Source organism: Anser cygnoides, chromosome 4, assembly GCF_040182565.1.
Source record: "Anser cygnoides isolate HZ-2024a breed goose chromosome 4, Taihu_goose_T2T_genome, whole genome shotgun sequence".
Taxonomy (NCBI): domain Eukaryota; kingdom Metazoa; phylum Chordata; class Aves; order Anseriformes; family Anatidae; genus Anser; species Anser cygnoides.
Window position 1 is genome coordinate 9,207,901 of NC_089876.1, and position 15,019 is coordinate 9,222,919.

Below are 15,019 nucleotides of genomic sequence, written 5' to 3' on the forward strand. Positions count from 1 at the left end.
ATTTTCAAGCTGAATTCTGAAATCACTCTTAAGAAATGCTATAAGGATAAATAAAAGGGAGATCACTGGCATACCATATAATTAAGCACTACATGCATTGAAACTTTTCTGTAAACAGTTGCCTCTCAATCGCAGCACTGAAGACAACTGCTGGGAAAAAAAAAAAAGCAAGAAAAAAAGCAGCACCTGTTGTTCGCAAGGAAGAATATTCAGAAGTGTTGCTGTCACTTGATTGTTAATTCAATGAAAATTTTTAACCAACCATAACCCAATACAATTAGTCAAATCTGACTGTGAAGCGATGTTATTACCTCAGAGCGTATATGCTGGAGAGACTACATGTAGTGACAGAAACACTCTCATAGTCACTGCTGGAGATGGAGCTGAGGGGGGAATCACGTAAGCCATCCTGAGAACTGAAAAAACATGGAAACAAAATGAACTGCTGAAGAGAACAAAGGTAAAAAAACAAAGCATGGGTTGTCACTGATTATACGGAAATCGGAGTAAACTGACAATCGTATTTGAAACAATAATGATAAGAAAGGAAGTGATATACATCTATTTTGTTTGCTTCCCAAAGGGTCAGGCGATTTAGCAAAGTTGGTGGGCACACTTCTTATACAAATCCTCAGTTTAACTTATGACATGCAGTTAAATCACTCAGGAAAGAACCAAGGACCTTCCATTTTCTTAGGGCACAGACAGAAGAGTGTTTGTTTTAATGTTATAACGAAGACATAACATCATTAGAAGTTGATAAAGTCACAGTGGGTTTCAAGCAAGACATCAATAAGCTTCAAGAACTTCTGAAATACCACAACTAATTTGATCTAAGTTTCCACAGAATGAGAATGGGAAGGAAAAAGTCTATGAGAAAAAGCAGAAAGCTGGCTCTTCAGTAAGGAGATGAGGATAATATACCCACCCCTAATTCGCTGAGTCCCTACAACTGCTATACATGTACCCTCAAGCTTTAAACCAACTGGATGAGCACAAGGTAGCGGTCCCATGGCAAACCATGGACATTTCATTAGAGGAAATCCACTAGTTACTAAATAAAAGATCATGAAAAATTTAAGTTAACAATACACAACTTGTCCCTGTCATCCCTGGACTAAGGAAAAGCTTTGAAACAGTACATAACTTTGGACCTTATGTCATATTATCAACATAAGCTAGGATTAGAAGGTTAAAAGTTTCGTAAGCATGACAGAACTCTTGTGGAAAGACCAATTTTTTTTTCAGTAACAATTTACTGCTCAGCCACTGGAAACTGCACAAGCTGAAGAAAATTAAATTATACTAGATAAAATCTGTAATCAAATGTATCAAAGCTGTATTAGCTCTAGGCAGTGCAGAAGAATCACTCAAGCCTGCTGAACTGAAATGTTCAGTCAATAGAAATCTCTGGCCAACGCAGAGAGAAACTTAAGAAATATCTTTAGTTAAAAGAAATATAACTGTATAGATCAGGATTCTTTTACCTTACGCATCCACAACAACCAACAGATTTCTTAGGCTTAACTGAATTGTGGGAGTATGTGGGGTACATGTTCAGACCAGCTATGTTCTAAATTCTTTTCTTCTACCAAATTTACTATTCTAGCTGCTTTTGCAGCTAAAAGTCTGGAAGAACGCTTAAGGGGAATTCTTCAAAGCAGTGTATGGAAGGCATGCACTCTAATCCCACTAAGAAATAATAGGATTTGTTTGCATACCTCCCACTAATCGCTTGGAATATGTATACCTTCATGTTCTTCATTTCTGATTGTCAATTTGAAAATAAATCCCTAGTGTACTATGCTTTAGTAGAAAGGAAAGCCATCGCAACTGGAAAATAATTTATCAGACTTGAACAAAAATCTATTTAACTTTCATTCATTTTATATAATTTCCTTCGCTAATTCTGCTCACTATGAAGAGAGAGGTGCGTTTAAACAAAGGATTACTCTTTTATACCTCATCACCTTTACCCATCCAATCATACAACACTGCCACACTACTAGAATGTATTTTTGCTATCTGTTTTATGGCAGCTAAATGATGTTAAAAAAAAAAACACACATTAATATGCGATTTCACAGCATGATTGAGCAAGATAAGCTGTCTTGCAAAGACGAAATGTATTGTTCAGAATAAAGTAATCTTTGAATAGCAAGATCCAGTAAACAAGAACAACTAGCATACTCAGCTTCTTCTTTTATTCTCTCTCACCTCCCCATCATTTCCATTTTTTTTCCAGTCTAACAATCCTGCCAGCTGATTTGGGTAGTAACACTTCCAAGAGATGTAAGGTTTGCTGTCCTTTAGTGCTTTCTGGCAAACTCTGCCTGATATATTTAAAATCCAGACAAAATATCTGTTACCAACAGTACACAACAAAATTGTGAGACTAAAAACCTAAATTCAGTTTCATTTCATAGGTTCTGAGTTGCGGCTTGTTTTTTGTTTGTTGTTTTTTCTGGGAATTTGAATTTTTCACAGCTCTATTCAAACCCAAAAGGGCTAACACTCTTCCTACGTATAAAGAATTCAATGCATTTTTATGAGCTAAAACAAATAAAACAAACCATCACCACCCTAAGTATCATGTCTCTGTTAAGAGCTGATAATATTTAGCAACATTGTCCCAAGCACAAAATCACCTTCATTCCTGAGCTAACATTTTGGATTGGATGTCCAAGCCAGAAGGCAAAATGAAGAAGACAGCTGGAACACAAAGGGCTGGAACTAGACAGTAAGTAAATGTGATGAGTAACCTCAGAGCTGAATGGCATAACAACACTTTAAAGGTAATATTGAGATTTTTGATAAAATGTTTTCATCTTCATGGATATTCTCAGACCAGCATACAAGCCTCTACGCCTCTCACACCCCTTCTCCACACCTTTTTCCTCTCATTTAAATCCCCTCACCTCTACCTAGTCACTAGAAATAACAGCCAGCATTTTTTTCTTTTCAGCTCCACTATCTTATCTACTTTTAAGCCTTATCTTAAAGCTGATTGCCATTGTAAACTGCTTCATAGAGCCTTCGTTTTCTATTCCTTCATCTTTTACTTGGTATACGAGCCTGGCCGTGCTGAGCCATCCAGTGGTTTCAGCACTAAAAACCCAGCTGGTCAGAAATCATTTGGCAATGTAAACTGTTTGCAGATACTTTACACAAACCCTGCTTAATAGAGGTTGGTTTGTTGTACAAAAGGATGCATCATTTGGACAATTAAAATCTGTAAATATTTTTCTCACTTGTTTGTACCAATACAGATTGAATTTTTCTACCAGAAATATTTATTATTTATAGTATGTATTTCTGGTTTATATTCAGACTAGAATGCTACAGAGCAAGAAATTCTGTGTTTATTCAGTACCGCGAAATGAAATCCAATAATGAGAAGTCTGTTCTACACCTTCTCAGTGTTACAGTTAAGTATTAAAAAAAAAAAAAAAAAAAAGACGTACAAAAAGATTCCTGACATACTCACTCACTACGTCTTCTCTCAGTATGCGATACCTCTTTATACAGTTTTCTTCTCATTAGTGTCTGCCTGACGCTGGTGGATCCTGAGGTGAATTGACCTGCTTTTCCCAGCTCACGGTGGCTGTCACCAGCCAATACTAGCCAGGCACGTGTGTTCGGTAGCACAATGACAAGAAGGGAACGTATGTGCACACAGACACGTCCTGCAGCAGGCAGCAGCTCCAAGAGGGCAGCCAAGCCTTTCTTCCACACCAGCCCACGTGCAACATGAACTTCATGGCATCTTGTACTCACTTGAAATTCATGCCACGTTGGAAAGGGCCTCCATGCTCACAGGATTCGCTGGACTCTGTTTAAATTGTGTAAGTGGTAAAAGTTTCATTTGTTTCATTTGTGAGGTCTTAAAATGCCGGCTGTGCTAATTTTAAAATGACATTCCAGCATGGAATCAAACCACCATCTAGGCTCACCAAAATGAAACACTTCAGCACTTCTGATAAAAATAAAGACTTGAGGCAACAGAACAAGGTGACAAGGGGTGACGTGACCGCCTCTTTTCATGGAATACTGGCCGACTGAACAAGAGAACCACTTATTTAAAGATAAGTTAAATAAATCAGTAAATAAATATTTAAAGCCACTTTTATCCTGCTTTGTGTGCTCTTTGCCGCTGGAATGTGTCTCCAGCCTCTTAAAAGTTCAGTTAAACCTCTCATTGTTTTACGGAACGGTTTCTTCATGCATTTTATTACTTGAGTTCCAATTACATTCCATATTACATCAGTTAATTAGCACAGATCTTCTCTTCTTAGTCTTTCTTATGCTACACGAGAGCTAACTGTGAAGCCTGATGTGTCAGTGATACCAAGTCCACTCAAATAAGTCCCTTTTTAAATCTTGTTATACCTACTATACATATAAATTCATTTTGGGAATATGCATGTTGAGAATTAATACAGTTCCCTGTTGCTGCATTTGATGTATGTCCTAGGAAAATGGAACCTGCTCTAAAACAGACACCTTTTATTTGCAAGTTAAGGCTTCAAAACACCAACCACATTATCAGATACCACACGGAATCGGTGTTCAATAGACAAGGTCAAAACCACTGTCATTTTTAATTTGAGACTGGTATTTGTACTAAATCTGAGTTTGTTCAATTGCATATATAAAAGGTTACATAGTAAAGAAACAGAACACCAGAAGGGGAAGAGAGGAATTTCAATCAGAAGCCAGATGAAAGATTGCTTAAGCAAAGTTTTGCAATTGAAAAGCTCCTATTTTTTCCCAATCAACTACTCTTTCCTTCTTGCTGATGAGAAATTTTCTTACTCCTGAATAGCTAGTTAAAAGACTAATCAATACGAGATGGCTAAGCAGATGTAGTTTTGGTTTTGTGAACACGCACAGCTGTACGTTCATTTTTATGGAAAAGGCATTTTTGTCATGTGAAGACGGGCACAATCTTCTTAAGTCTTCCTGTGATGGGAATATTATTGGGAAAACATAGGAATATTGTAGGGAAAACATGAATTTAATACATTTAATCAACTTAATATGTATTGCAATATCAATTAATCTAGTTTTGATAGAGGAGCACTTATAGAATCAAATGTTATAAACTAAAAGACAAGCTAGAAAGGATTTTATTATTATTACTACGTGAATGCTAGCCAACCCCAAAATCCAAATACTTGTTTTCCATGCATTTATAATGGTGGAACGACTACAGTATCTTAATGTTGTTCTAATGAAAATGTGAGTATGTCACATGTTCCTAAGGAGAGATAAAACACAGGCAGAAAAATCAAAATTAGAAACCAACTGTGTAAAAACAGGTGTTCGTCTTTTTTTTTTTTTCAGAGTCATTCTAACATGCATGCTGAGGAAATAAAGTTTTAAATATATTATGGTGTAACATCCTTTAGAGTACAGAGGTGCAAAACTCAGAAATGGGACACCTTGAATACCAAGCAGGAGAAGATTAAATTATTCATCTTATTGTAGAATTGCAATACAGCGCAGTAAACAGGAAAACATGCTCTTCTGAGGATGCCTCATTCCTCCTCCTTACACTGCAAAAGCATATGGCAAGATATTCTATTTTTTAAGCCTCCACAAATAAATGTGAATGGTGCCAGTATCTAACAGCCAACAGACACACTTAGAGCTTGCAGAAAACATGAAGATAGGAAGTTCTCATCATCACCAACCTCAGCTCCAAGTCTCAGGTGCACAGTAAAAGGCTTCATTAAGAGTATATTCACCAAATAAATTAAGAAAAGGAAAATGGGGGAAAAAAAGCATAGTTTAAGTTAGATATAATAGACCTGCAGGGGAAAGAAGAGAAGCTGCATTTCAAAATCTTCTTTTTACATCGGAACTGTTACAGGTCAGCACGTAGATAAATGAACATGCAACAGAACTGAGTATTTAAGCCTAAAACATGAAAACACTAGGATGGCATGACAATAGGAAACAAGCTGCTAAACTTCCTAAAATATGTACAAGAATTTGAAATTTTATAAGACAAATCAATTCTGGAAAAAAACAGAAAGCCAAGTACTTCCAAAACACTAAAATAAACACAATAGTCAATCTTTGTATATTCTTCCCTTGGAAAAACAAGGGAGAATGCTATGGTAGAATGAGCATTTCAAAAAACTGTAAAGCTTGCTTCCAGTTGAAAAAAAAAAAAAGGAAAAGAATGAAAGAACAGATACAGATCTAAAGCTTGTCTTTCATGTTAAAGTACGCCCTTTTACCCCAAAACACTAAGTGCCACTTTGTCGTGTGGTTTTCTTCTTACATTACTTCCTCTTTGTAACAGTTTGTTTTGCTGCCACAGCCTTTCCTTCTAACATTGTCCCCGCTTCAGATCAGATGCTGACCACATTTTTGCCAGTGATTTTCTCATATTTGTGTATCATTAATCCCGCTGTCCAAGACTCTCAGTGCCCTTTGTGCTTTTTTTGAGATACTTGCAAGTAAATAACAGAAAAAGAGGAAATAACGTCAACTGTGACATAACACCAGACTAGTAAAGATGTTGACACACGGATCTTACGCAGAAGAGAATTTAATCTTTACTTTAAACTCCACTGAACATTGAGGCTCGATCGAGAAACCTGAAATAAAGGTAGTTGAGACTTAAAGGATTAATTACGGTAAACCCGACAGGATCATTGAAACGATACTAATAATGTCATATTGCAGAGTATAAGGACGGATTTACTAGAAGAAGCAGTTGATGTCATAACACACATTTGACAGCTGCTTGATTCAGACAAGGGAAAGAAAATTTTCTTTTCCAAGTTTCTGAGTTCCAGTAACTAGAAAGTAAATACATTTATCAATTTGATGAATGAGTACACCCTGCAGCTATTCCATGTATATTAGATTGCTTATTGTTCTAGCTAATGGGTCCATCATTCCGAGAATAATCTATGTCTCAAACGTTTCCCCTATGGTTAAGTTGGCATTCACAAGCATGTAATAGGGAGCAGTCACAGAAGCCTAATATGATCTTCCAATTTAAGTATACCATTGAAAAGCAGCGATTAGTCACCACCCAGGCAGCGTGAGTAAGAAAAGGTCCACAAAGTTGTGTTTTGTAACTGAATCCGCTCTTTTACCGATAATGTGATGAGTGATTCAGAGGCAAGAACCAGGCCTATATATAGACATACTGTATACGAAAACTAAAGAGCAACACACACAAAATTGTTTAATCTGAAGTCCTCAGTAGATCCCCAGGATCTCCATCTCCTGCAGCATATACTGAAGGAGTATATATAGTATGAGAACATTTCCAAGTAAAGGAGGAACAATCTCTCAAAATACCTCACCAAAGGTTTTTAGAAGTATTACGGATAACGCATCATGGGGAAGCCTAATTCTCCAAAACGGGTGAAAATTCTCAACCATAAGCAGGGAGGAGCTGTTAAATGACCAGTTCCCAGAACAGCAGGAGGTCATTTAGGACCCATGGGTTTTTGTTTTCAGGTATGGTCTGCAGAAATGGGGAGAACAATGAGGTCTGAAAAGCTGCCTGCTGTGCCGAATTATTCAGGATAGTGAGAACAAGGGCAGATGAACTGCACAGGATCCTAAAGACTGGATAACAGGTAATAAAATGGCAGGCAGGATTCCATGGATAAACACATGGAGAACAATTTTAGCTTCATGCAGAACAACTCTGAGCTCACAAGCAGAATTTTGGGTCTTCGGCAGACAACGTCAAAAAACAATCAGTTCACCACTCTGCAACAGGCCAAGAAGTCCAAAGCGAAATATTAGGAATCACTGGAAAAACATCAGAAAACAACTATGCCACTGTGAAAATCCGTGGTATGCCCATACCTTGTCTAAGTGCAGTTCTCATCCCCTTGAGATCTCTCTCAACCCTTAAAAGGAAGGTTTAGAGGAAGACAGTAGGAATGATTAATGTTATAGGACAAGGTCAGTACAAAGAATGATCAGCTAGGCCATGACTTTTCCAGCCTCAAAGAAAGACCAGGATGGGAAGGCGTGACTGAGGTCTGCAAAGTCACAAATGGCACGGACCAGACGAAGACTTGGACAAGAGGTTATTGTTACACACACAAACCATGGAAGGCTAAAAAAAAAAAAGCTGATATATAATTTTATTATATTTTGCAGAATTGCTCTCACAAATATCCTACCCAAGGAAAAAATTACTAGACAAATTGAGTTTTGCAATAAATGTGTAATTTATCTGGCCATTGTAATTAAATTTACAATAATTACTTTTAAGCAATATTCCATCTGAAGTGTTGTAAAAGCATGAAATGTCAAAGGGATTTGTGAATTACTTCTTCAACTGAAGATGATTCTGTATTTCTGTTATGAGGCCTTGAATATGATGATACTTGCCAGCCTAAGATCACAAATATTCAAAATAACGAGGAAGATAAAGGTATTTTCTCAAAAGTTGAGTTTTAAGCATGACAAGTTATATTGTACCTCTAAGAGGAATTAACTGTGGCCCAAATAACTCTCGATTCTATTTCCACCGGTAGTGAAATATTTCATAACTCAATTACGATTATTTCTGCACCCTCTACATTGCGGTAATGCTTCACGGTTCCAGCTACCCCCACTGCGCTACCCTGAACTCCATACACACATAACAAGAGAGAGCCTGCGCCACACACAACCTCTGCACCACTGACACCGTAAGGCACAAAGGAAGAAAATCATCACAGAAATAGAGAAGACAACAGTAACTTAATTCACTTCTTCCCTCTGCTTTGTGGTATTAATCCTTCACGGAAACCAAGGATACTACTCACCATTAAAAAAAAAAAAAGTTATCATCTAAATAGTGAAACAAAATAAATATAAAAATACAAAGCAGTTAAAAAAAAGTCTGGTGTTCTACAGTAGGACGCCAGTGTCTAATCAAAGTTGATTTGAAGTGTAGCGTTTTCTTTAACAGATGTTATATAGTTCCTGATTTTAACAAAATAATTTTGTTAAGTATTAATAAAGTTAAATGATTTTAACATTAATCTGTAACCTCTATTCTTCTATCAGCTTTGGTTGAAACGGTCTAATAAAGTTTAAAAGCTGCTTCTGCACTTTATTAGGTTCCTTCAACATACCTATTCACAAATCCATTCATGCCCACAGGCAACACAATCAGATAAGCCCTATTTTCTTAAATGAAGCTAAGATATGAGTTGGAATGTGTTTAATCACAATTTAATCCCATGTACTGATGCAGAAGTTAACTTTTTAGTATCTGCCAGACACTTTTTTTCTGCAAAACAGCAGAACACAACAAGTATGGCCACTCAGGTGATGTTTAGTGGCAATGCACCCTTTGTTACATTAAACTGGTAAGATTGGGGTACTTAATTTCAATGATACGGTTTTCAGAAAAAGAAAAAAAAGCTGGTGAAGACCAACAAAAACTACTTGCATTAAAACTGTATATTCAAAAACTAAAATCCTTCAACATCATCTTCTTTAAAATCAACACTAATTGTACACAGACCACTAAAGAACTAGGAAAGAATTTATTTGTATGCAAATCTTACTATCAAAAAGTCAAGCTGCTCTTACCTTGAACTAGATCTTGATTTTATGTCTTCCTTGGCTGCCCTTTCACTACTAGCATCTTCATTGCTCTCCACTTTTTTTTCACATAGCTGTTTTCTCTTCTCCCACCTCTTCTGCTGATCTGAGATGCTTTCTGCTTCTCCTTGCAAGTCATCTTCTGCTCCTACCTGTGAACCTGAGGAATGTGCCAGGCACTTAGAGGAGATCGGCAGATTTTGCTCTTCTCTGCCAAAGTCTCTTTCTGCTAACAAAGCAGAGGTTTCAGGTTTTAATGTTTCCTGTGCAGGGACTGAATTGTCCAAGTTATCTACGTGGTCCATTTCCTTAGACTTCACTAACGTGTATGAAGCATTTACAACACCTCCTGCAGAATGTTTAGTCTTTAAACCTTCCACATTCTCCTCCCTGCTGTCTTCACAGCTGCCACAACACACACAGGAATTAATTAGACAGTTTGTGGCAGCTATACTGAGTTTATGGGATTCATCCTCCTCCTCATTTGCTAACGGATTAGCAGATCCAGGAACACAATTAATAGCTGCTTCGGGTGTTACTGGGGATTCTGAGCTAGAGGGAGATTTAGGATTGAATATTACAGTAGCAGATATTTTCATTCCCCCTGTCCTGTGAGCTATCATTTCTGCCATTTCTGCATCATCAGCATATGCATCCCAACCATTGAGGTATAACTGTGAATCCGGACCTTCCAAACAGCTGCACGAATTCTGAACTGAGATGCCAGACATCTGTTTGCTGTCTTCAATATTGTTATTATTGCTTACATCACTTTCTGCATCTTTTAACAGCAAGGTTTCCTCTGTCTGATGACCGTTCTCATACAGTAGAGCATCTCTGTATTGCAGGTTCTGTTTCGAACTGTGGCAAGGGTTATTCACCCAAGCAAAGGTATCACTTACTGAATCCAGCCCAGCAAGAGCCTCTCCTGCTCCATCTAGGTCATCCATAAAAAACACTCTGTCCTCTTCATCAGTTAAATTGTCAAGATGGTGTCTCGTTGGTGAAGCTTCTGTGCTAGAACTGTTTCTTAGGCTAGATCTGTGAGCTGGGGACTGACAGATGCTCGGAGGGGAAAGCAGAGAAGACATTTCATCTCCGACTCTGTGTACCATCCTATTCAGCTGTTCCAGCTCCTGTTCATCATACTGCATCGAACAAGCCAGCTCAGCTTCTGTGTTCTCAGCTTTTGCCGAGAGCTCCTTCACTGGCAATGTTGCAGTTATGCCTGGTGTAATGACAGAGGGTACTTCAGGATCTGTTCTGACAGGAAAATCCACGTCTTGAGAGATGCAGAGGTTACGCTCCAGTGTGTGCAGTTCATCCTCAGTTAACGTCTGAAGTAGATCCCTAAAAGTAAAGAAAAACATGTGACATTGCATTCACAATCACAAGAGGCACTGACGTTACACATTTTAAGAAAGCTTTTACTGTCAGTACAGAAATCCAGAGAGTGAACGTGGGAACACAGAGTACTTTCAGCTGCATATCTCAGGGTGCATTTTGCATTCACATTCAGAACACTTGGGACTGCTGGTGCCTGAATTTAAGAACACTCATGCAAATACAGGCTACCAAATTATTTATATATTTGCAGTAAAGCCCCAAAATAAATCAAAACACACGCATAAAGTAAAATGGATCTTCCCCATTTACTCTGAGGGAAAGTGTTACTCACAGTGAACATACTTTGTCATTTTTTTAATTCACAAATTTGATTTCGAGTTGAAAATACATTTGCCATCCGTGGTACAAGATCCTGAAAATTATTCTACAAAAGAGTACACTAGAAGTTTCACACCCTTACATTGTCAGATAAGAAGAACTCATTAGAAGTATTAATATCACTTATGCAATGCTGATGTCTTGGAAGCCTATTCAGCGAAACTGGAACTTGGCTCTCCCCCGCCTCCAACACAACTTGGGGATTAGGGAGCTAGGCTTTTGCATGATGTTAAGAATCAGGCAGGCCTAAAAGCAAACATTGAGGCATTTACTGAACAGTTTCCCAGAGACATAAAGCATCTCCAATATTATCAAGTGTCCTCAGTATTGCAGTTTTGGACTATAAGCACCCATTAAAAAAGTGTTATTTGAGACTTATGTTTAAATGCTTTATAACTTTACAACATGATACATAGACACAGCACTGAATTTTAGGTCTGAATTTGATTTATACCATGCTTCTGAAGTAGGAGCTGCATATAAAAATATCCTCTGTCAAGAACTGTTGTCGACAGCAGTTGTTTCAAAGACCACCAAGTATATTTTAGCATAAATAAATGGATGGAAAAAGGGAGACCTTTCGGTTAAACAGGGGCTAGGAGTCCATTATTTTTCATGGGTTTAGAAGTCATTGGCTAGCAGGTGACATGCAGCTGGCAAAATATTAAGATGGTGATAATAACAATAATAATACACACCTATTAAAAGAGTTCCCTTAAAGGAGTAACTTCAGTCTAAACAAGAGAACCACATCCACCCTACAAAAAAGCTCCGTTCAATACATCTCATGTTTTGATTTCTATCAACCAACAAACATTACGTCAAAGGCCAAATACTTTTCCTATCACTAAATATTAAATTACCTAAAAAAACATCACTGGTATCTGACTTGTGTATCAATTAACATACAATCGAAAAAATACACACACACATATATATATGTATGTATCAGTTTAGATAACCATTTCAAAGGCAGAATGAGTGTAGAATATATGTTTTCTTTTGTTGTGGTGGTGGTGATGTACACTCCATTTCATTAACATCTTTATACACTATATAAATTATGCTTTTATTCTTGGGCTGAAAATAAGAGGCATCATATGAACCTGAAAAAATACTAGACTTATTCAAGTACCACCTTACAAGAACAATCGCACCACCATATCCTCCCCCTTTCACCTACTTCCATATTCTCAAATAGAGAAGTCAGTATTTATTTCAATTGTTCCATATGCACCTCCAAGTCCAAAATGTGACCATTTTTCCAGTCATATATTAGTAATAAAGGGAAATGGACAATCTCTGTAGACCCACTTAGCTCACAAAGCTATAGACCAATATTGCTATCTGGCAGACTAAAACACTTAAGACGACCTACACATTTCTTTTGTCTAAACAGTATGTCATGATATAACCTTTCTTTTTTGCCAAAACTTTTAATTAAACAGAAACCAGCGTCTGTAAGAGATCGAGCGTTCTAACATCACCATAAAAACCAAATTGACAGAGAAAAGTTTAAGTTTTAAGGCCAACACAAATAGCCATATTATTTGGTTTTTGAAAGAATTATACCAGTGTAAATCAAGAAAACAAAACAAAACAAAACAAAACCACATGATTTTTGCTATGAGGCTTTGTGCTACAAATAGTCAGTTTGTAAAGTTTTAGAAAAATGCTGGGATGTAGAATATCAGAAGCAGAAAGAAAGAAAAGCGAGATTTTTTGAAACTGAATTTTTGTTATTATTTTAAACACAGTAAGCACACAAACACAAAAATGAATGGTTTAGGCTTGTCTCTCACATATGCAAAGACAAGATATTAAAAAAAAAAAAGATATTTTGAGGTCAGTCCAAGGCCCATCAAGCACAGAAACTGGTCTCTAATATTAGATTGTAAGGAAAGGACTAAGAGTGGGCCAAGCATCCAGGGAACTTGCTAAGTGTTTCCTACTGGCTTCCAACAACCTATAGCTCAGGAAGTTCTGAGGTGGCATTTTCATGGTCAATAATTCTTGGTGAGCTTCTCCTGCATAAATGAATGTGTGTGTGTCAGGAACTAAATGACAGCCAACTACTCAAAACTCAGCTCTACTCAACACACCACAATCATACCCCCCTTCACGAAACACAAGAATTAGCAACTTCCACAGATACAGATTACACTAGCAACTTTCAGAGTAATTAGCTTTCCATCCAAGCTCATGAGCATAACTTGGACTTAAATGGGCCCAAGAAAAGTCTAGATTGAGCCCTCTGTTTTTCAGCATCTAATCTGGGGTGTTTTCTTCACTCTCCAGAACTCTCACCCTCCTTGCAGTGGTTGGGATTCCTGGATGTCCAGCTGCCCAGAGTTGCTCCGCTTCTCTTCTGAAGGCACAGAAAACCTGACTGCTCACAACTACTTGTTATATGTTTCACCTATTTATAGCAAACACAAAGGTTTCTGCAAGTGCCGGAAATATATATTTACTGCATTCTGGTCAAAAGGCTACCTTCATTGAGTTGAGTAACAAACTCTTCATTTTTGCCAATACCAAACACCTTAAAATTTGAGAACGATTGTTTGCAGTTTTAAGGTTAAGTAAATAAAGCTTGATTCAAAAACCAATGAAATCAGCAACAGCCCTGTTGGCTTTTAGGGCTTCGAGTCAGATCCATGCTGCCTGGCAAGAGATGCTAAATGCAATCAGTCAGACTACATGTGGTAGTCCACCAGCTCTGTTATTTTATGAAGGAAATCATTCCTGCTTTAAATTCATAGGAAATCTGCTCGACATCCTAATTGAAACATCAGAAATTTTACTATTAAAAAATGCAGCTTGTCCTAAGAAAAACAGGATCTGGAAATTACCTTCCCTGCTCTGCATAAAAACTAGACTCACTGGACTAATTTAGATAAAAGCTTCCTTGCAAGATGAACAACTTTTGATTGACAGTTATCTTTTTGATACAAGATATATTAGTTAAAAAAGATTCACCGCCAACATTAGAACATGGCCTGTTTTAAACTGCCTGTGTAGATATTGGGAATAAAATTAATATCACCTAGTATACAGAAAGAAATGGTAAATCTCACTACTGGAAGTTTAAAACTAAATGTCAGACATCATTATTAAACCTTAAGGTTTAATTAAAGCGTAGCTACTTCCATGGTTCATTTCCTTTCTGCTGAAGCATCTGTAGCTCGTCAGTGGATGCAGCAAGTGCTGTGCTCACGTGGAAAAAAAATTCTCACTCAGCTTTCATTATTCACAAGGCACAGGTAACGAGGGCTTCTACAGTCTGTCCTGACAGCTGCACTGCACTTGCTTTTCTCTGAGGCTTTAGAAAACAGCAAATTAAAACAAGGGCATGTTGGGGTTTCACCTGCTTTTACTCTTATTAGCTTGGTATCACAGAAAAGCAGTCTAGCCTTGAAAATACAAGGAACATTTTTCTTGCAGTGGTTTTAGCCACTGGCAGGAAAACAAGTCAAGGTCTTAAAACGTACTCTGCCTGTTACAAGCCAGTAGTAAAAATCTGCTCTACCTATTGCAAAAACAATAAATATTTTTTACCCAGGGAGCAGAAATTACTTCTTGAAAAATCAAGGCCAGATGCCCATTTAAAGACAGGCGGCTGAACAGAGGCCAGGGTCACACAACCCAGGTGCACAGATCCTGCACATTCGCTGGGCCTCCCTCCTTCCTGAAATTCGCTCCTATTCTG

General features: G+C 37.6%; 1 protein-coding gene across 5 annotated transcripts in view; it reads right to left on the reverse strand.

Moving 5' to 3' along the window:
- The window catches only part of ZFYVE28 (zinc finger FYVE-type containing 28), a 148,285-nt gene that overhangs the window by 28,894 nt on the left and 104,372 nt on the right, over nt 1–15,019 (reverse strand). For 3 of the 5 annotated variants that reach the window (XM_066996507.1, XM_048081573.2, XM_048081566.2), the window contains exons 8-9: nt 9,574–10,935; nt 312–416 (exon numbers count right to left, since the gene is read on the reverse strand). In XM_066996507.1, the coding sequence (XP_066852608.1) occupies nt 312–416; nt 9,574–10,935 (1,467 nt within the window). The remainder of the gene's footprint in view (nt 1–311; nt 417–9,573; nt 10,936–15,019) is intronic. The other 2 variants (XM_048045614.2, XM_048045608.2) reach the window with 1 other exon arrangement.